The following is a 23,574-nucleotide window of genomic DNA, read 5'->3' as shown; positions in this document are numbered from 1 at the left end:
TATAGTGAGAGGGACCAAAAATGTATCGCCCTTGGCCTTCTCGAAGCCCAACGTGTGCTTAACTGCGAGTCGGCGCCGTCAGCACAGCAGTGAAGTCACCTTCCAGCTGGTGTAGCATTTATCAGTAGTGTTAGTGAACGCTAATAAAGTGGTCAAGCCAGTGCTATCTATCGAGAGCACAGGCTAACGACTGAGAAACTAAGATTTCTGTCTCCAAGCTCTTCTTCCACGCTGCACGCTCGCTACAGGATTTTTCACTCAGACTTAAGTATTCATTTCCCCGTGTAATTTACTTAGTTACTTTTAAAATAAACGTTGACAACGACACACAACAGAGCGACCTGGCAGCCTGCCGCTAATCCCTTGCAAAATCCTTTGCCCTGTTGCTTTTTTGGTGTGTCTGGCTAAGTTTTGGCTGAGCTCAAGTCCCAGCTCTAATAGTAACGGTTCGCCACTGGTAACAACAGACACACAGATTTGTATTCGAAAAAAAAAAGGGACCAGTGCTGCTATAAGATACGTGAAAACTTGTTTTGTGGATGTTCCACAACATTCAGTGTAACTATAAATGGATAAAAGTATGACATGTTGTTCTTTAATGAAGTGAAATCGTTGTCGTAAAAGAGGGGGGAAAACACTTCAGAATGTAGTGTTATAGGAAAATAATCAACAGTAGGGTTGTATAGTGTCGTATAAAATCGCACAGTTGTGTCAAAGTTTTTTCCGATATACTATAAAGCTGTATTGAGCTGCATGTTTATGCACATGAAAGGTATTATGGAGTTGAAGGACATTTTCAAGCTTATCAAAAAATGCCAAGTACCCGGCACTGGAGAGCGAAAAGTTCATGGGGTAGAGTCAGGCCTGATTCAGCTCCTCCTACCTGGGCGGAGTCAAGCCAAAAGTCCAGGGGGTGGAGACAACTGAGAAACTGTGTTTCAGGCTGGATGGGCATGTTAAAGGTGTTGTACAGCATTGTGTGGGTTAGGGATTATGGCTTCGTTTTCGAGTAAAGATTATAGGAGCAGTTGGATCAGATCCAGCTCCAACCCCTGGACTTTTGGTTCTGCCGTGAAAAAGTCTCATCTCATCTCATTATCTGTAGCCGCTTTATCCTGTTCTACAGGGTCGCAGGCAAGCTGGAGCCTATCCCAGCTGACTACGGGCGAAAGGCGGGGTACACCCTGGACAAGTCGCCAGGTCATCACAGGGCTGACACATATGCCGCTTTTCCACTACCAACGCGGCTGAGTCGGGCTGAGCCGTGCGGTGCTGAGTTGGGCTGAGTCGAGCTGAGCGGGGCTGTTAGAGTTGCATTTCGACTACAACCGCGCTGAACCGTGCTGGCTGGAAGTGGGTGGACAAATTGGGTGGAGTTAGCGAAAGTGGGTGGACGTCACGTGATGTCGTTAGGCGGCGCAAACAGTGACATCAGTGACCTTTTAAGCGGTAGTCTCACAACCCGGAGAGTAAACAATAAACATGGAGGACATGGAGTCGTTAGTGTTGCTGGTCTTGGTGCTGTGGCTTGTTGTCACCGACAACGCCAACAGATACTGGCAAGAGCGTATAGATGAGGCGAGGCGCATAAGGCTTCAGAAATTCTCGTAATTCGTAATTCTTCTTCTTCCGGGTTTACGGTGTTTACAGATCCCAGCGTGCTCGCGGGGCGTGTGTGGGCATGTGAGGACACTCCTCCTCACTAATCAGTGCACAGGGGAGTGTCTGCTCACGCCCCTAGCCCCACTCAGCTCGGTTTGGCTCGCTTCAGCCCCACTCCAAAACCGTGCGAGTTTTGGGGGCTGAGCAGGGCTGAAGCGAGCTGAGTCGTGCTGTTCTTAGATAGTCGAAACGCGAGCCGTGTCGGGCTAAAGTGAGCTGAAAAAGGGTAGTGGAAAAGGGCCAATAGACACAGACAACCATTCACACTCACATTCACACCTACGGCCAATTTAGAGTCACCAGTTAACCTAACCGCATGTCTTTGGACTGTGGGGGAAACCGGAGCACCCGGAGGAAACCCACGCGGACACGGGGAGAACATGCAAACTCCGCACAGAAAGGCCCTCGCCGGCCACGGGGCTCGAACCCGGACCTTCTTGCTGTGAGGCAACAGCGCTAACCACTACACCACCGTGCTGCCCCCCGTGAAAAAGTAATACTGTAAAACTGATAAACTGATGTCATTGCTCATATCGTTAAAACATTTTATAAAGGTACTTGTGCGCTTGATGCAATGCCCTAGACTCGTTAAAAAAAAAAGAATGTTACTCTATTAGCTAAACTTCTCTGAGCTCACCAATATTGTGTGATTAGTTATGAGTAAATGTTTGAACGTTGTGACCACAGCACATTTAATTCTCACTTTGTTGCAGTACATACAATAAACTATTCATATTATAAAACTATTCACCCTCTAAAGCACACTGAGCCGGATTTTATGGATAAAATGTGCTCTATGAATAGCCTAAAAAAGAGCGTGTCGATGAGAAACTTAGTTTACGCTTTGATTTCAGATTGTTTGGAGGATTTCAGAGCCAAAGCGAAACACTTGATCTGCACTAAGCGAAACAATTGATTCCTCTGAACACAAAAACCTGCCGCATGTGGATGGACTCCAGCTGGGCTGTCATTTAAACGTTCGGTTTTATTCTCTCAGCCTGTCTACACACACACACACACACACACACACACGGCCTAATATAAAACACATATGATATATGCACTCACAGATAGATGCTCTTACTCTCTTTCTCCCAAACGCATGTATTTGTATACACACGCGCACACACACACATACACACACAAACACGCACAAGCATGTCAGGTTGATGTTCCAGCGTGGGAGCGTTTGACAGAAGGCCTTGACACTAAAGTGGCAGAATCCATTCCTGAGTGACTGCATCTCAGTGGGACACCAGGATCATTCAAATGCCATCCCCCCCTCTCTCTCTGCCTCTTTCTTTGTCTCTCTCTCTCTGTCTTTATCTTCCTCTCTCTGCCTCTGTCTCCCTCTCACTCTTTTCTCTCTCTCTCTGCCTCTGCACCTGTCTCTCCCTCTGTCTCTGCCTCTCTCTCTCTCTCTCTGTCTCTCTCGCTCTCTATTTCTCTCTCACTCTTTCTCTCTCTCTGTGTCTCTTTCTTTGTCTCTCTCGGTCTTTATCTCTCTCTTGCTCTCTCTGCCTCTCTCTCACTCTTTTTCTGTCTCTGCCTGTCTCTTTCTCTCTGCCTCTCTCTCTCTCTCTCTTTCTGTCTGTCACTCACTCACTCACTCACTCACTCACTCACTCACTCACACACACACACACACACAAAAACCAGTGCATGTCAGTGAGGTCAGACTGTGCTTAAAAGATGTGATTGCCTGAGAAGTGGTGTATGATCTCTCTCTCTCTCTCTCTCTCTCAAGACTGAACATTATTTCATAGTTCATATTGAATTTATTTATGCACAAACTTCTAACATGACGTGTCTTGTTCTCTCCATGACAACACTATAACTATATTCTCGATCAGCGTTTCTTAACCACTAATGGGCTGTGAAGTGCCATCTAGTGGGCCGTGAAATTTTTTCAAGTTTGAAGCCAAATACTAAATAGTTCAGGATGTCATAGTGCCCCAAATCTGGTAGCTGGTTTGCCGTACACTTTTCAAGTGGAATAAATACATGTATGAATAGGTGGGCCTTAAAGTAGAAAAGGTTGAGAACCCCTATTCTAGATATTATACAATAAAGTTTGTAGTCTTCCTTATAACAAATTTTGAAAGCCCATCAACAGGTTCTCAGTTCTCCAAAATGTCATATTAGGTTCATATCTCTTTCAACAACATGCCATAAACGCCAGGTGTCCACTCACATGGATTGTTAAGATAAGATAAGATCCACTGAATTTACGTTACATGTTGTTGACTCGGTGGTACAGTGGTGTAGTGGTTAGCACTGTCGCCTCACAGCAAGAAGGTCCGGGTTCGAGCCCCGTGGCCGGCGACGGCCTTTCTGTGTGGAGTTTGCATGTTCTCCCCGTGTCCGCGTGGGTTTCCTCCGGGTGCTCCGGTTTCCCCCACAGTCCAAAGACATGCAGGTTAGGTTAACTGGTGACTCTAAATTGACCGTAGGTGTGAATGTGAGTGTGAATGGTTGTCTGTGTCTATGTGTCAGCCCTGTGATGACCTGGCGACTTGTCCAGGGTGTACCCCGCCTTTCGCCCGTAGTCAGCTGGGATAGGCTCCAGCTTGCCTGCGACCCTGTAGAACAGGATAAAGCGGCTAGAGAGAATGAGATGAGATGAGATGAGATAATGAGATGAGATGAGATAATGAGATGAGATGAGATGTTGTTGACTCTGTTGCTGGTTTGTTGGCTGAACATACTGTCCATACTGCATCCTATCTTCAGACTTTCAGTCTCATTTATCCATCTTGGACTAGAGTATAAATGTTTTTGTACCAAAAGTAAATGGAGATCTTCTTCATACATACTGATAAATGCGAATCACTAAGTGTGCATCAAGTGGTGTGCACAAAACTCCATAAAAGGCAAACAACAAAATGATGACTAAATATCGAAAGAATTGAAAGACCCTCATGAGCATAGCATGTGCTAAATCTTCCAACAATGCAGCTCAGCCATTGCAGAGTGTCAGCTCGCACAGGAAAGACTCCTTTTATAGGGTGCCATTTCTTTTCTGCTAATTGAATAGGTAGATTTGCTTGCTTTTTTAGGCAGCAGGTTTTACAAACTTTTCAAATTCATATGTGTGCAAAATTGAAACAAATGAGCGATTTAAACTTGATGGCATAGTCCGTTTTGAAAATGGTGGAATCAGTAGGTATGATGTTAGCGAGACTCATCATACAATACATAACTTCATGAGCTAGATAGATAGATAGCTTTATTAAACACAAGAGCCACTCAGCTGACGCTGGTTTCCATTGGAGATGTGTATAACCTTATGATAATAATCTATATCTACGTTATGAAATTCATAAAATATATAATATGACTAATAAAATAAGTAATATACAGTATAATAAGACAAACATATTATTATGATTACAATTTCTCTTCCAGTTATAAAAAATATATCTAAACACCAGAAAAGTCTTTCCAATAGTTCATTCTAAATTTCATCGTAGTCTCAGAGTTTTTAATATACAGTAGTCAGGCAGAGAATTCGATACCCTTGGAGTAGAGTATAAATGTTTTCGTACCAAAAGTAAATGGAGATCTTCTTCGTACATACTGATAAATACGAATCGCCATACATAGTTACATACATTTTTAACATAGTCAGGCAGAGAATTAGATATCACAGCAGCTGAAAAAGCAAAAGTCCTGTGTCCAGATTTTGAGTTGATTTTCACAATATGAATATTGTTCTTTGCTCTAGTGTTATATTTATGGGCGGAATTTTTAACAGTGTTGTAGTCGAGTCACTAAACCTCGAGTCGGAGTCCAGTCTCGAGTCAAGTCCAAGTCATTAAAAAAAATTTCGAGTCGAGTCCAATATTGATCCGAGTTGAGTCCGAGAACAAGACTCCAACCGCACCATTTGACGGCGGCTGTTTTAGCGCCATTAACATTAGTTTGTTCCTGAACATGACGTATGAACAGGTGAATGTGCTTCTCTTTATCAGGGAGCGTGAAGTATTCTGTCAGAGATGGTTGGGAGACGGATGTACACTACCGTTCAAAAGTTTGGGGTCACCCAGACAATTTTGTGTTTTCCATGAAAAGTCACACTTTTATTTCCCACCATAAGTTGTAAAATGAATAGAAAATATAGTCGAGACATTTTCCTGGCCATTTTGAGCATTTGATCGACCCCACAAATGTGATGCTCCAGAAACTCAATCTGCTCAAAGGAAGGTCAGTTTTATAGCTTCTCTAAAGAGCTAAACTGTTTTCCGCTGTGCTAACATGATTGTACAAGGGTTTTCTAATCATCCATTAGCCTTCTGAGGCAACGAGCAAACACATTGGACCATTAGAACACTGGAGTGAGAGTTGCTGGAAATGGGCCTCTATACACCTATGGAGATATTGCACCAAAAACCACACATTTGCAGCTAGAATAGTCATTTACCACATTAGCAATGTATAGAGTGGATTTCTGATTAGTTTAAAGTGATCTTCATTGAAAAGAACAGTGCTTTTCTTTCAAAAATAAGGACATTTCAAAGTGACCCCAAACTTTTGAACAGTAGTGTAAGTGCAGAAGGTGTGTTTATTAATACAAGTCAAGAGGGTAAACAATCCAGAACGGTAGGCAAAATCGTAAAATGGTGAAACAGACAATAGGTCGAGCGAGGCACAAAACAGGCTATCGTAGACTCGGCAGAATCAAAGACAAGAAACAGGAAATCAGGGATCAGAAAACCAAACAAGGAAATAAGGCTCGGTAATGTGTCAGCAGCACAACTCAATACTTCGCAAAGTAAGTGAGTTTTCACAGTTTTTATATAGGTGCGGTGATTGCGCCTTAATCCTGTGCAGGTCCGAGTCGTTTACAGCGCGTGGGCAAGAGTTCGCTTGGTGCACACGCTGTCCGGCGCGCAGGTGTGACACTCTTGCACAAAGTAGTATAAAAATTAATGTAGATATAAATATCCTATGCCAAATTATTATGGCATGTTACAAAACATAAAGAAAAATCTGAGTCGAGTTTACGAGTCCGAATGCAGTTAATGTACGAGTCCGAGTCGAGTCATGAGTCCTTAAAATTAGGGCACGAGTCAGACCTGAGTACTACAAGCCTGTTTTTTAACAAAGATTTTACATAGGCGGCAGCACGGTGGTGTAGTGGTTAGCGCTGTCGCCTCACAGCAAGAAGGTCCGGGTTCGAGCCCCGTGGCCGGCGAGGGCCTTTCTGTGCGGAGTTTGCATGTTCTCCCCGTGTCCGCGTGGGTTTCCTCCGGGTGCTCCGGTTTCCCCCACAGTCCAAAGACATGCAGGTTAGGTTAACTGGTGACTCTAAATTGACCGTAGGTGTGAATCTGAGTGTGAATGGTTGTCTGTGTCTATGTGTCAGCCCTGTGATGACCTGGCGACTTGTCCAGGGTGTACCCCGCCTTTCGCCCGTAGTCAGCTGGGATAGGCTCCAGCTTGCCTGCGACCCTGTAGAACAGGATAAAGCGGCTACAGATAATGAGATGAGGTTTTACATAGGCATTCTGGTAGAAGTCCATTCATACATTCGTACACCATCAGACATTTGTTAAATTTTCCATCTTTCAACAATAGGACCCCAGTTTATTTTTCTGAAAAGGACTTTAGAACATTCATCCCGAATTTTCTTCTTCAGTATCAAATGTGCGCCTCTTTTCTGCAAACGGTCGAGCCTTTCCAACCAGACCACATCACAGTACTCGAAGACAGGTAAAACCAAGGTGTTAAAGATCATCTTGCTGGTCTTGACATCAATGTCTTTTCTGAAACGTCCCAATGTCCCTAATCTCTCGCTGATTTTAGAGCACAGGTAGTCAATTATCTGAAATGATTCCAGCTCAAAGAGGGATCCAAACTCCTAGGTATTTCATACTCGGTGTGCTGTCCAAATTCAGGAAAAGCATGCAGTATTTCTTGTATAAATGTCCCAGTGAACGATTTACAAATAAACGTATTCATATGCAGCTTGATAAATGAGGCCCTTTGTCACCTCAGGAGTTTGGACAGAAGCCCGACAGCATTACGAGACAAAATATTTACACAAGGCTTATGTGTTATGAAGGACCAATGTAGGTATCATTCAAATAAAGTGTTGCTGTAATATTTTCCCGTCAACAGCTATAAGACAAGAGACAAGTAAAAGTGGAATGATATTATGTAATATTTATGAATATTAATATTTTTCTCTGAAATGATGCAAAAAACAAACACACACGCATATTTCATCCTTGTCCCAAATATACTTTGCATATATGAATATATTTATTGTGAATAGATGCTGATTTTGGGGTGCTCTGCGTTTGTGTGTGTCCTGCAGGATGTGCCTTTGTTAAGTTCTCCACACACACCGAGGCTCAGTCAGCAATCAGTGGCCTCCATGGGAGTCAGACCATGCCTGTGAGTATACCTTACTTCCACACACACACACACACACACACGTGAACAGTAGGTCATTCCATGTTCATAAACCTTCAAGCTCCAGAACAGTGACTCTCATGTGTTCCTGCTCTTGCACTGACGTCAGTCTAAGTGCAAATGAGCTCCCCGATCTCCTGCTCCACTATGAGGCTTTTTCCCTCTCCATCATCCTCTCCTTCCCCTTCTCCTGTCCTCTCATCACGCCTCTCTTTCCCCGTCCCAATCTGCCCCCCCCAAACACCACTCTGGAGAAATCCTCCTCTTTACCTCCCCTCTGTGCACATAACTGATGAATTCTTCATTTGTGTGAAGGGGGAAGAGGGAGGTGGATGGAGAAAATGAAAGAAATCCTTTCTGTATAAGAATGAATAAATAAACACTGCCTGCGGATTAAAAACAGAGAAAAGAGCGAAAACATGAACAAGGGATGTGTCAGAGAGAGAATAGAGATGTAGCAAATGTATTCAGTTATCATTTATGCGCATACCATTTTAAATGTTTATTGACGGAATTTAACAACTGAACAGATTTATTTATTTTTTTTCTTTTTCAGGTTTATTCTTACACGGGCAGCGTTTCCAAACTGTTCGGTTGCTGCGTAAACCAGTCATTACTTTTACACTGTGGCTCAGGTTTAAGGTTAACGCTTTGCGCCAAAACCTCCTTTAGCATTGAAACACTACTATCAGGATTTACTAAAGACGCGCAGTGAAAAGTTAGCGCTAGAAAAGCGTGGACACTGTTATTTTTGTGGCTGACCTCATTTGCATTTCCATTTCAGACCGCACCGCAAAATTTGGTTGAGCAGAGTCTCATCTCATCTCATTATCTCTAGCCGCTTTATCCTGTTCTACAGGGTCGCAGGCGAGCTGGAGCCTATCCCAGCTGACTACGGGCAAAAGGCGGGGTACACCCTGGACAAGTCGCCAGGTCATCACAGGGCTGACACATAGACACAGACAACCATTCACACTCACATTCACACCTACGGCCAATTTAGAGTCACCAGTTAACCTAACCTGCATGTCTTTGGACTGTGGGGGAAACCGGAGCACCCGGAGGAAACCCACGCGGACACGGGAAGAACATGCAAACTCCACACAGAAAGGCCCTCGCCGGCCACGGGGCTCAAACCCGGACCTTCTTGCTGTGAGGCGACAGCGCTAACCACTACACTACCGTGCCGCCCCGTTGAGCAGAGTATTTATTTAAATGAATCACGCAACATGATTTACTCAAGTTTACGGTAGTGAATTTACTGCTAATTGCGCCATTATTAACTCATCTGGCTGTAAGGCCGATGAGCTGTTGCGATGGCGTGGCATCCTTCGTCTGTCCGTCGTCCACAATTCAGTTAAATCGTATCTCCTCCGTCAGTTCCCCATGGATTTCCATTCCAATTGTTTTGTTTGAAAGAACTCATCGCTCCGTGCAAAACTTGGTCGTTGTTTTGTCTTTTTTTTTTGCTAACGAGTTACTAATTAGGCCAAATTAACGACTTTTCCAGGCCTCTCACTAGAATTGTATCTCCTCTCTCATTTCTCATCTGATTCCAGTTCTGATCGATGTTCTGGGTCAATCTTCCTTCGAGGAACAAAGCTTGGTCGTTTGTTTGTTGATTTTCTTGTTGTTTACAACGTTGTTTATTTTCAGTTAAATCATAGCTCCTCCATCAATTCTCAATGGATTTCAGTTCTGATTGTTTTTTTGAAAGAACTAGTCCTTCTGTACAACTCTTGGTCATTGTATTGTCAAATTTCTGTTAATGAACTGCTAATTAGGTCACCTTAACGAGTTTTTGGACTTTTTACTCACGTTATCAGCAATGGTGGATAGAACGCGATTGTCAGCTTCGGAAAAGAAGCGAAGGAAAATCGCAAGTGATGCCCAAAGGAGACGGTCGATGGTGAATATCGGCACAGCGATCGACAAGTGGAAATCGCGTTCTATCCGCCATTGCTGATAATCTGTGCCACGTCACACGTGACGTGGTACACAAGAAGGGGAACCTGCCAATGACATCACGTTTCACTACTGCGCGGAAATTAAAAGGGTAGGTGACTTTGGTCGCAAAATTAATATACTTGTCATTGTCAAAAAATTATGTTTGATATATCATTTTGAAGCTAAAAGATTTCTCTGTCTAGTCATGTTGTCATAAAATACATTGTATTTTATGCCAAAGAATACATCCAATGGTGGAATGGCACTTTAACTAGGAGAGAGAGTGTTCATTGTGCTACTCACGCTACCATTTAACGATGATCTTCGTGCTATGATGCTTTTAGGAAACTCAGCACTGATTGTTTTGTTTGAAAGAACGAGGCCTTCTGTACAACACTTGGTCATTGTATTGTCAAATTTTTGCTAACGAACTGCTAATTAGGTCACCTTGACGAGTTTTGAGACTTCTCATTAGAATTATATCTCCTTTCGCAGTTCTCACCCGATTTCAGATCTGCTCAATGTTTTGGGTCGATCTTCCCTCGGGGAACAAAACTTGGTCGTTTGTTGGTTGATTTTCCAACTTTGCTTATTTTCACTTAAATCCTATCTCCTCCCTCAGTTCTCCATGGATTTCAGTTCTGATTGTTTTATTTGAAAGAACTAGACCTGCACAAAATGTGGTCATCGCATTGCCAAATCTTTGCCAACAAATCCGTAATTAGGTCAACTTAAGGGTGGCACGGTGGTGTAGTGGTTAGCGCTGTCGCCTCACAGCAAGAAGGTCCTGGGTTCGAGCCCCGGGGCCGGCGAGGGCCTTTCTGTGTGGAGTTTGCATGTTCTCCCCGTGTCCGCGTGGGTTTCCTCCGGGTGCTCCGGTTTCCCCCACAGTCCAAAGACATGCAGGTTAGGTTAACTGGTGACTCTAAATTGACCGTAGGTGTGAATGTGAGTGTGAATGGTTGTCTGTGTCTATGTGTCAGCCCTGTGATGACCTGGCAACTTGTCCAGGGTGTACCCCGCCTTTCGCCCGTAGTCAGCTGGGATAGGCTCCAGCTTGCCTGCGACCCTGTAGAAGGATAAAGCGGCTAGAGAGAATGAGATGAGGTCAACTTAACACATTTTCTTCTGACTAGAATTGTATCTCCTCTCTCGTTTATCATGTGAATTCAGTTCTGATCGATGTTTTGCATAGATCTTCAACTGGGGAACAAAATGTAGTCCTTTGTTGATTTTCCTGTTGTAAACCATTTGTCATGGAGGTTGGTCCTCTCTCACATTGTCACTGTTTGATGTTTTGGTAGTCATGGTTGTTTTGATGGCAGGCCAGATCAGCTACTACGTCCTTGACGTTCTGGTTTAGCACCAAAAAAGCATGTCTTAACCCATTTTGTGCTTGACATGGCTGAGATCAGAGAGCGCATGGGAAAAGGAAGAGAATTTTCTCCACTCCTGTTCAGACACTGTCAGAATATATCGGATGACGAGGAACGTTATTCTTAATTTGCTGGAGAAAATCAAGGAAGATCTGGAACTTCCAACTAGAAGCAGTAAGGCGTCACGCACCTGTTTGCGACCCGATGCTAATTTGCGCTGCTGTCTGTAGATTACGTTGGTCATTACTAAAATGAACTGGCTGCATCCGTGTTCGTTAATTTGTGCACTATTAGTAGATCACCTGCAGAACTGGCCACTCTCATCTTCACTTTTTTTCATTATAGGCTCACGAAGATTTGTTCTGCTTCATAAATCTGACCCTACAACCAATAATCCAATCCAGTAATCTAATTAATAGATAAAAAAACGTATCAAACTTCAGTAATACCCAGGCTGTAAATTATTATCTCTTTCAGCTACACTGCTCGCAATGAAAATAAATAAATCGTATCATGTATCATATTGCACTATTTAAGGGCATATCAAATGCTCTAGTGTGGACAAGCTGACAGCTCAGATAGCCTATAAGTAAATATTTCATTCTGGACCTGAGAGCGCAGCATGGAAGCTCATGCCCATCAATAGATCCGTCTTTATAGCTTCTTACAGTGTAGCCATTCTTGAAAGGAGGATGCCGTCTACATCAGAGTCCGAGAGTTTTTTTCCACCAGGTTTAACTCTGGGCTCAGTAGTGTTTGGAGCTGGAATGTGCCGCTTTAATGGAGCTGAGTGGGATTTGATAGTAATGTGCAGTACTGAATGCACGGTTTCGCAGAGTGCTGGCCATGATAGATTTCATTCTAAAACATTGTATTTTATTTACACTTTATTTAGCTTTAAAGCACAGCTACAGTATGTGAGCATGCAGGATTGGTCAGAATTCCTTGTGGAGATGGTGGGAGAGATGGGATTGGGGGAAAAAAAACAATCCTATGCACACTTCTACACTTCATAGACATTTATATGAAAATGATATTATACTGTATGATATGATAATAATGATATGATAATGATATGCATTTAAGGATGTACATTTGATCTGCTTCCTTTCCCACCTGCTATGCTGCTAGTCAATGAGTCTATTCAATCCTGAATCATCTCATCTCATCTCATTATCTGTAGCCGCTTTATCCTGTTCTACAGGGTCGCAGGCAAGCTGGAGCCTATCCCAGCTGACTACGGGCGAAAGGCGGGGTACACCCTGGACAAGTCGCCAGGTCATCACAGGGCTGACACATAGACACAGACATCCATTCACACTCACATTCACACCTACGGTCAATTTAGAGTCACCAGTTAACCTAACCTGTTAACCAGACCTTCTTGCTGTGATTCGACAGCGCTAACCACTACACCACCGTGCCGCCCGTATTTGAACGTATCTTTTTTAAATTTTTCACACATTATTATTATCTCATTTTTCACAAATTGATACTGTCATTTCACCGGTCTGTTTACATTCTAAGCGGAAATTATTTTGTTGGACATTTTGTATAAAGTTTTTATTGATCGAATTTGCAAAAAATAAAAATGCTCCGTTTCTCAAAATCCAGTGACTGTGGATAGAATAAAACAGTTATTCCAGTCAATCTCGTCATACATGGCTTATAGACGACTCAGCGCTACGCGCCTCGTCAACTATCAGCTCATGTACGACTCAATTTTGTGGAATAACTGTTAAATAGTGTCAAACAGCCAATGGAACGGCACGATAACGATGTTGAATCTAAACTGTATCGCTCTATTGCACCACTGGTTCTCGTGATGGTTCTAGCCAATCAGCAATGAGGTCACATACTACAACAAATCACACCAGTATTTGTTTAAAAAAAATGCTCTGATGATCATGAATAATGAATTCTCCAAAGAAAATGACAAGTTCAAGGCGACTTGGTCATCAGGTCATCCGTGCATCGAAGCATTGAGGTGTCAAGGCGCGGTGAGAAAGCATTTCCTGAATGCAATTGATTTCCTGATCAATTTTCTTCAAATATGGCACTCAGAATGCAGGAGAATGCACCATTTTACACTGGGGTTGTTTTTTCAAAATTTTTCCAGGACCCCCTAGAAGGGTGTGACTGCATCACACAATCTGATCTACTGCTTCTCCTTTTCTGGGGGTTGGCAAGTATGCAAATGGCATCTTTGCATTAATCTTTGCATCAGGACCATCCATCCATCCATTATCTGTAGCCGCTTATCCTGTGCAGGGTCGCGGGCAAACTGGAGCCTATCCCAGCTGACTATGGGCGAGAGGCGGGGTATACCCTGAACAAGTCGCCAGATCATCGCAGGGCTGAAACACAGAGACAAACAACCATTCACACTCACATTCTCACCTACGGCCAATTTAGAGTCACCAGTTAACCTAACCTGCATGTCTTTGGACTGTGGGGGAAACCGGAGCACCCAGAGGAAACCTACGCGGACATGGGGAGAACATGCAAACTCCACACAGAAAGGTCCTCGTTGGCCACTGGGCTCGAACCCGGACCTTCTTGCTGTGAGGCGACAGCGCTAACCACTACACCACTGTGCCGCCGCATCAAGAGCAACTACCAAAAAAAAAAAAAGTAGGGATTAATGGGCATCCAGCTAATCATATCGTTGCTGGGACTGAATTGAGGCAATTAAGAAGCCAGCCAACATGTTCCTCTAAGGGTATTGCTTGTTACTCTGACAGGACACACAACTTGTTGTTATGGTAACATTGACATCTGACATCCCATGACTTGGGTTACATCCAGCGTTCATCTAAATGGAGATTTTTCCTCTTGGATCTCGAGTCAGAGTTAATGAATACACACTGACAAAAATCTATTACAGTGGTGTGTATTTTTGTTGGGGAGCAAACTCATTTCACACACACACACACACACACACACACTTAGGAACTACAAGGCATATTGGCATTACTGTCACATACAGCTTATTAATTAAAACAAATTAATGACGTGCATACATAAGCAAACGACAGAAGTAGGACAGCAGACAGAATTTTCGTTTGATGACTTTAATATTGACGTTGTGTCCGCTGCAGTTAACGAATCAGTTCATCAGAGCTGATGTATGGATCAGTTAAGTTTTGCTCTCAAGTCTGTTAATAAGGATTATAATCCTGAGCTTTCTGATCTTTACTTTAGACTTAAAGCAGAACTTCAAACAAATATGATCATATATGGAGCTAATAAATAAATAAATAAATAAATAAATAAATAGTTAGGATTTTGGGTGTAGTTGAATTAGAAGTGACATTGTATACCTGCGTCCTTCAGTGTATACTGCAATAAACGTACCAAATTGTCCACTTCCTTGTCACTGGGATAGTGCCGTCAAGGGTAAATCTTTGTGTCCTTAGTATGCTGTCTGTTCTTCAGTTTTAAGATATTTTAAAGTGCCCTTCTGGATACCAGACGTAGTGTTGTTTTGGTCAGAGTGAATTTTAGTGAAAAACAGAGAGTGAAACCCAGGCTTTAGGAGAGAGAACCTGTAGAACACACACCGTCCTTCATGCACTGTTTCGTTGCTAAACATGAGGCATGTTTCCCTGCATACAAATGATCGGCGATATACATACATGTCAACCTTTGGTCAATCAAACCTGTATAACCAACCTCCAAAATCCGTATTTCCCTTATAAAATCCGTATAAGATGCAAATTAAAATAATTTACCTAAAATTTGAATGATAATTAATGATATATCCCAGTTACTTTTTATTCAATATTAATAACAATAAACCTTCAGAATGAATACAAAGCTCCAATGTTTGACAAAAACACAAAGTGTTTTCAGCGTAGTTACGAAGGAAATACTTCGTTGTTTGGAGACAGGTTTCACCGAGCGGCTATTATGCGCGAGACTTCATATTAGCCACAAAGTCAGGAAAATCTGTTCGTAAAATTACGTTATAATGACCAAATACAATGAAAAGTATGTTTCCAGTCTCACCTGTGAAAGGTAATCCCATGTGATCTCGTTTGGGCGGTAAACCTGTTGGTACAGTTAAACGCAGCACATGAATGAGGCATCTTTATTCTCGGCTACTGTCTAGACGCTATACCAGAGACGGTTGAAGAATCTCCACTTTGCCACATCCAATATGGCGGCGAGGATGACGTATGATTCTATGCAGAAGGCGGCGTCTATGTTTATATGTCTATGACTTCACGGTTGGCGGGATTCTCGCAATGCGGTGTGCGCATGATCAAAAGTGGAACGAAGTCTCGCTACCACAAGATAACGCGCGATTTCATAAGACTCTTTACTGGCTGTCTGTGGTGTACAGTACGTTTGTAAATGTTATGCGCTCTTTTATCATCGTGGGAATTGATTATAGCTCTAAATAAATATTGAAGTTTTTTTAAAGAATCCGTATAACTTTATTTATACGCCCGTATACTACGTTTATTGAATCAAATCCGTATAAAATACGGACATTCCGTATAGGTTGACATGTTTGGATATACAGTATGAGTAAATGAAATGTTAGTTAGATGAACAACCTTTCATTAACATCAACAACGTCAACAAAGCCAAAGGCCTGCTATTAAAACTAAAATACAGCGTCATTCTGTTTGTCTTTCTCCCGTCTCTCCCTGCTGTCTCTTCTCTCCTGTGTGATCATTAGTTGAGAGTATTCTGGCCTTTACAGCTGATTGATTTCCAGGAAGTCGTAGCCTCTCCACCAAAGGTCACGGATTGCACTAAATGATTAGAAGCTGCTTAATGAGCAAATGTGTGCGTGTGTGTGAGCGCGCGCGCGTGTTCAAAGACAGACAAAGCAGTTTTTGTCGTTTATCAAAATGACATCATTTTGAACTCGTATAAAAGTCCACAGTGATAGTGATCGCAGTATTTATAATGACCATGTGATCAATAGAGTCAAAGATTTATTTTGGTCATAAAATTACGAGTTGACATTTTAGTTTAAACCTCTTTCATTGATGTGCTCGCCTCAGTTTGTCGACTATCTCCTGATAGCGGTGCGGTGGGATTTCGCCCGTGCTTCATCTCTATCTAAAGAGAGCAATGCAGCGGCACTTTAGCTCTTTAATCCGTCCCCCTGTCTCACTTCCTCACTGGAACACTCTGCCCAAACAGATCAGCTTCTGATGCTTCAACATACATTCTAAAACCGTGTCAACAACATCATGCTTGTCATCTCGTAGATCGCCAAATAGATGAATATTTGTAGTCGCCACTAATTCTACACTGGATTTCATATTAATCTGATATTGAATGTCATTGGAAAACGGAGACTCTGAAAAGAAGCTCACGCAAATCTGACTGTTATCACTTGTTTAATCTGGAACAGGAGTTTAACTGGGCTAGTAATGGGACGTCAATGCGGCAACTGTAGATGGGAGTAAACAAAAATACAGCTCCAACCAACAAATTGGCGTCAGACTCACTAAAGGCATCATAAATATTTTAACAAAGACATTGTAATATGTTTAAAGGTGGAGTTTAAATCTTTAAGTCAGAAGGTTTTATAGGATTTGATGAAGTAACAAGGATAGCCTAGAGTAGTTATGTTTTAGGGGGAGTTACAAACCACGTTTTACAACCGTGGTGAGCAGAAATGCATCTCAAAATGCATAAGGTGTCAAACCTTGAGGCTGATGAGCTACAATAGCAGAAGACCACATTGGGTTCCATTTCTGTCAGCCATAAAGAGGAGTGTATGTGGAAAGGCATGTGTAATAAAGTAGTCAGTGAGTTCATATGTATCCAGTACATACAATAGTACAATGAACTGGCCTGGTGGTTAGCGTGTCTGCCTGGATCACGAGTTCTACTCGCGGTTGGGTCATACCAAAGACCATCATAAAAATGGTACCTACTACCATCTGGCAAGGCACGCTGCAATACAGTTGTGAGTAGGGGAGTCAAACTCTCGCCATTACCAGAGGACTAGCCCCCCACTGTAACCCTAGCTGTATAGGCGAATGGCAACGGAAACGGAGGTTGCTGCCGCACCCATACGCCTCAAAGAGCTGATTAGTACTGGGACAGGAGACTGCCTGGGAAGACCAGATCCTGGTGTGGAAGGGACTTTGACAAACCAGCTAGTTTCAGCTAACTATTGTTAAAATCTCTAATTATACTTTTAAGAGATGGATATAGTGGGTATCATTAGTGTCGTAAACTTGGGTGGAAATGCTTGAAAATGAAAAACCACCAGATTTATACACGTTTCAGGCACACTGATTTTCTTCATACATGCAAATATGCCAATCACCCATAAATTACCAAGTACCAAGTGACCCTGGATAGCTGAATTGCAATTAGGCAGAGGGGAACCATCAGGGCCTTCTAGGCCTTCAGAGAAAACCCAAACATATCAGCATTTCAAATGTTATATTTACTTTCTTTCATACACAAATTTCTTTCATTCTTTCATAATTTCATTATAATTATTCTCTTCTCATTCTAATTTGGCCTCATTTTCTCTCAAATTTGCTTCAGAAATGAAAGCGTTACTGTCCTCAAAACATTAAACTCGAGTTATCTGGTGAGATTTTTGTTTGTTTGTTTGTTGTCTCTAGGCTGAGAAGAGTTTAGAGCTGGCTCACTCATTGGTTAGGACTTTATTGCCGGGACAGAAGGCCATGGCAGTGTATGTTTATGTAGGAAGTGACAGATGAATTAACCAATCAGATTTTGATTTATAGTAGGAGGGACCAAAAATGTATCGTCCTAGGCCTCCTCGAAGGCCAACGTGAGCTTAACCACGAGTTGTTCATCAGTAGTGTTAGCAAATGCTAATAAAACGGTTAAGCCAGTGCTATCTATCGAGAGCAAGTAGCACAGGCTAACGACCGAGAAACTCAGATTTCTGTCTCCAGACTCTTCTTCCATGCTGCACGCTCGCTACAGGATTTTTCACTCAGACTTAAGTATTCATTTCCCCGTGTAATTTACTTAGTTACCTTTAAAATCAACATCGATAACTATGGTACACACAACGGAGCAACCTGGCAGCCTGCTGCTAATCCCTTGCAAAATCCTTTGCCCTGTTGCTGTTTTGGTGTGTCTGGCCAAGTTTTGGCTGAGCTCAAGTCCCAGCTCTAATAGTAACGGTTCACCACTGCAATTAGGGACGCTCACAAAACTCCATAAAAGGCAAAACTCATGACAAAACTTCATTAAATGGCGAAAGAGAGCCAGCTGAGTGCAGCTTGCGCTATACAGTATCTTCTAGTACTACAAGTAAAACTTGACATTAAATGTCAGTATAATATGAAATGAAAGCCGATAACTTGAGTCTCCTATAAGTTTGTCTTTTTATATGGAAATTGACAAACTCTCGTAGGATCTGAACTTTTTTTTTTTTTCAAGCTAACTGGATTTTCCGGATTTTCATCAGTTTCATATTTGTTGTGTGAACGCTCCTACAAATGATTTACACATATCCAGCTTGATATATATGTGTTTTCAGACTAGAGGAACTATTTCATAGTTGGAGGAAGTTCCCTTTTTGTGTCTCCGCACTGCAGGAACTGAGCATGATCGTAGTTCTTAGACGAAGTACTATGTATCTAATATATATTCTCAATAACCCCCCTCTAAAAAAAAAAAAAACCCCGAAGGAAACACATTTTAAAATTATGAATGACATTTATCCTTCCAAAGAATTACTTTGACTACGTTTTAACATTGATGAGAATTTATGCTCATTTTGTGAAAATGATATTGAAACTACAGCCCGTATATTTTTTCTCATGTGGTGTAATACATGTATCTTGGCTTGACATTCACAAATGGATGAAACAAAAAGTCTCAAGATTTCCAGATTCTGTTTCAAGAGACAATACAACATTTGGTGCGCTCTTACAAAACAAAAATGATCAACAGTCTCATAATGTAATTCTATACTTGGTGAAGTTTTTATACACAAGAACAGAATCCTAAAATCATCCCCCAGATGGGTTTCTTTCCTGAATGAATTTAAATTATACTTAAGATCCTTAAAATGTGTAAAAGGAGCAAAAGCAGAGAGATCGTATGATATTTTAAAACATTTTCCCACCAAATTAGATAACTGAGATAAAACTGTTTCCCCTTGTTTGCATGTTTTTTCTTTTTTTAATTTATTATTATTATGCTTGCTTACTTGTTTATTTTTTTTTATTTCTATCCATGTACATGTTTAACTACAGCACTACAGCAGATAATTTATTTTCAATGTTGTTTCATCAGTAGTTTATATGAGATTTTTATCAGATTGTTCCCTTTGATAATTTCTTTGTTCTTCCTGATATTTAATCGGATGATAACAGGATGATGTTACCATATTTGTTTTGTACATTTTACTTTTTCAATAAAATGCTGTATGTGTGATATAGATAGATAGATAGATAGATAGATAGATAGATAGATAGATAGATAGATAGATAGATAGATAGATAGATCAGACAGACAGACAGACAGACACACACACACACAGTGGACATAAAAAGTGTACAGACTCCATTAAAATTATTATTTTTTTACATCAGAAAAAACTATGAGACCACGATAAATAATTTCAAAACTTTTCCCACCTTTAATGTAACCCAGAACCTGTACAATTCAATTGAAAAACAAACAAATCTGTTTGGGGAAAACATAAAAAAACGTACAATAAACTGGTTGCATAAGTGTGCACACCCTTAAACTAATACTTTGTTGAAGCAGTTTTTGATTTAATTTCAGCATTCAGTCTTTTTGGGTTCACACCTGCCATCAATTAAAATGACTCTGATTAACCCCAAATAAAGTTCAGACATTTACGCAGTTGCATCCTCCAGCAAAAGCCAGGGTTCACAGAGAGCTTACAAAGCATCAAAGGGATCTCATTGTTGAAAGGTATCAGTCAGGAGAAGGGTACAAAAACATTTACACGGCATTAGATATACCATGGAGCACAGTGAAGACCATCATCAAGAAGTGGAGAAAATATGGGACAACAGTGACATTACCAAGAACTGGACGTCCCTCCAAAATTGATGAAAAGACAAGATGAAAACTGGTCAGGGAGGCTGCCAAGAGGCCGACAGCAACACTGAAGTAGCTGCAGGAATTTCTGGCAAGTACTGGTTGCATACTACATGTGACAACAATCTCCCATATTCTCCATATGTCTGGACTATGGGGTAGGGTCGCAAGACGGAAGCCTTTTCTTACAAAGAAAAACATCCAGGCCCGGCTAAATTTTGCAAAAAAAAAAACATCAACTCTCCCAAAAGCATGTAGGAAAATGTGTTATGATCTGATGGAACCAAGGTCACAATACCTTTTTGGCCACAATTCCAAAAGGTACGTTTGGCGCAAAAACAACACTGCACATCACCAAAAGAACACCATACCCACGGTGAAGCATGGTGGTGGCAGCATCATGTTTTGGGGTTGTTTTTCTTCAGCTGGAACAGGGGCTTTAGTCAAGGTGGAGGGAATTATGAACAGTTCTAAATACCAGTCAACTTTGGCCCAAAACCAGGTGTCTGCTAGAAAGCTGAAGATGAAGAGGAATTTCATCTTTCAGCACAACAATGACCCCAAAATTTTTTTTGGAATGGCTCAGCCAGAGCCCAGACCTAAATCCAATTGAAAATCTGTGGCATGACCTGAAGAGGGCTGTGCACAAGAGATGCCCTCGCAATCTGACAGATTTGGAGCACTTTTGCAAGGAAGAGGGGGCAAATATTACCAAGTCTAGATGTGGCAGGCTGATAGACTCCGAGTCAAAAAGACTGAATGCTGAAATTAAATCAAAAGCTGCTTCAACAAAGTATTAGGTTTAAGGGTGTGCACACTTACGCAACCAGCTTATTGTATGTTTTTTGTTTTTTTTTTTATGTTTTTCCCCCTAACAGATTTGTTAGTTCTTCAATTGAATTGTACAGGTTATAGATCACATTAAAGGTGGGAAAAGTTTTGAAATTATTTATCGTGGTCTCATTTTTTTTACATCAGAAAAAACTATCATTTTAATGGGGTGTATACACTTTTGATATATATATATTAGTGCTGTCAAAAATGTCGTGTTATTGACGCGTTAACTTGACTCAATTTTAACGGCGATAATTTTTTTATCGCGAGATTAACGTTCTGTGACATGGTGCCACGCCCCACACAGCCAGAGTCCTCTGCCCTCCCCAAAGAGCCACGGTGCTCAGCTTAGGTTTCGTTTTCCCATCGGCGGCTCCAGCCCCACTTTGCAGTGGCTGTGACAAGACGTATTATGCTCTGCAATAAAAAAAAAAAACCACTGGTACAACCAGTGTTCGAACTATGCCGATATTTTCGGGGGGTCCCTTTTTTTCCCCTTGGGTGGGGGGGGGTGCTTGCGCTCGTCTCAGAGCGCGGATCTCCATCGCGCGCTCACTTCGGATATGCAAATGCTTCCCGTTACACACGATTGCTATGTCAATAAACATCATTTTGCCAATATTTTAGAGACCCCCCCAACATTTCCCAAATCATGTTTTCAAGGGATCTCATGTCTGTTTCAGGGGATCTCGGATCCCCCGAGTACCCCCGTAGTTCAAACGGTGAGCAAGCCCATTCACTTTTTTATGCTGATAAGAGAATTACAATGGTTTTTCATGTGACAAAAATGTGTGATTAAATTGCGATTAATCGCGAGTTAACTATGACAGTCGCGACATTAATCGCGATTAAATATTTTAATCGCTTGACAGCACTAATATATATATATATATATATTTTTTTTTTTTAACAATTGTAGTTCTTAGAATGCCCTTTTGAGGGACATTTTTTTAGCTCCTACTTCAGGGTAGGTACCATGAGTGATGCAAGTATACAGTGATTGGTTGAACATGAACCAATGCAGCACCAGCAACCGCCATTTTTAAAAATCTGTGTAAAACATTAGCCGTGTAAACAACAGCCCTTAACATTAGCATTAAAAATTGGGGGGGACAAGCACAGACTATTAGACCGACAGTGAAGTCCAAGCTTTATTGAGCGTATCTGCTACAGAGGAAATACAGTGCAATTTTGGCATGTCTAAGCAAAATATATAAATCTTTGCTAGCATTTCCTGTTAACATCATGCTAGCAAGCCAGCTTACATCACTTCAGTGTTCCTACTGGTGGTGCAAATACAAACAGAAAAAAGTCCTTGAAGGTATATAGTTCTCAGAGGAGCGCCCCAGTCAGCAGTTCCTCTCAATAAGTCCCGAGAACTGTTTGGTCAGGAAGAGCCACTGAATGTTGTTTCTATCATCATGCTTTATAATTTGAATGCAAGGCATGATGTCAAAACAATTTCAAGAAATGAAGTGCAAATATTTAACAATTATTCCACGTAATCGAGTCGTACATGAGCTGATAGCCGATGAGTCACGTAGCAGAGTTGACTATAATCCATGTACGATGAGATTGAGTGGAATAACTGTTTTATTATATCCATGTTCACTGGATTTTGAGAAACAGAGCATTTTTATTGTATTTTTTGCAAATTAAAAAAAAAATATAGAACTTTATACAAAATGTCCGACAAAATCATTTCCGCTAAGGCGGACTTCTTAAAAACCTATCGATGACTGCACGAATTGACTCTAGTGTTGGGGTTTTTTTATGTCGTGAGGAGGTATAGAATAGCTTTAAACATTTATTTAATTCTTCCTTGGATATTTCAGTTCTGTAATTTTGAAACTTCTTTGAGCTTTTGAAACAAATTCAACAAATTTTAATGCTTAAAGATGAAGAATGTAAACAAACCAGCAAAATGACAGTAGCAGTTTGTGAAAAATGCTTTAATAATAATTCTTGAAAAAAAAAAGATACGTTCTTACTATGAAATACTTTTAATCCATATTTTGTTGCTTTTTCTTGTATTTTCGGGGGGTTTTGTTTTCGGGTAGTTTTTATTTCGTTCTCGATTGGTTCAGCAACACGCTCTGCCATTTTGTTTTTCTCTACTCATGGTATATGAGCTGATAGCTGAGTAGCAGTGTAGCCAATCAGAGCATGCGATTGCTCATATCCAGTGAATGTGGATAGAATAAATTCTAATGTTTCTCAAATATTCAGTGATGTCCAAACCTGAGAAAGATAAACAGTCCTTGGTAAGGGACTCTGTATATGTAAGTACTGT

At 41.4% G+C, this 23,574-nt stretch overlaps 1 protein-coding gene across 4 annotated transcripts in view; it reads left to right on the top strand.

Annotated features, from left to right (window-relative positions):
* The window catches only part of LOC132871743 (CUGBP Elav-like family member 5), a 472,273-nt gene that overhangs the window by 388,979 nt on the left and 59,720 nt on the right, over nucleotides 1–23,574 (top strand). For all 4 annotated transcript variants that reach the window (XM_060906214.1, XM_060906212.1, XM_060906211.1 and 1 more), the window contains one exon: nucleotides 7,985–8,064. In XM_060906214.1, the coding sequence (XP_060762197.1) occupies nucleotides 7,985–8,064 (80 nt within the window). The remainder of the gene's footprint in view (nucleotides 1–7,984; nucleotides 8,065–23,574) is intronic.

Source organism: Neoarius graeffei, chromosome 23, assembly GCF_027579695.1.
Source record: "Neoarius graeffei isolate fNeoGra1 chromosome 23, fNeoGra1.pri, whole genome shotgun sequence".
NCBI lineage: Eukaryota > Metazoa > Chordata > Actinopteri > Siluriformes > Ariidae > Neoarius > Neoarius graeffei.
Note: the sequence above shows the minus strand (reverse complement) of the source record. Positions and strands in the feature narration are given on the sequence as shown.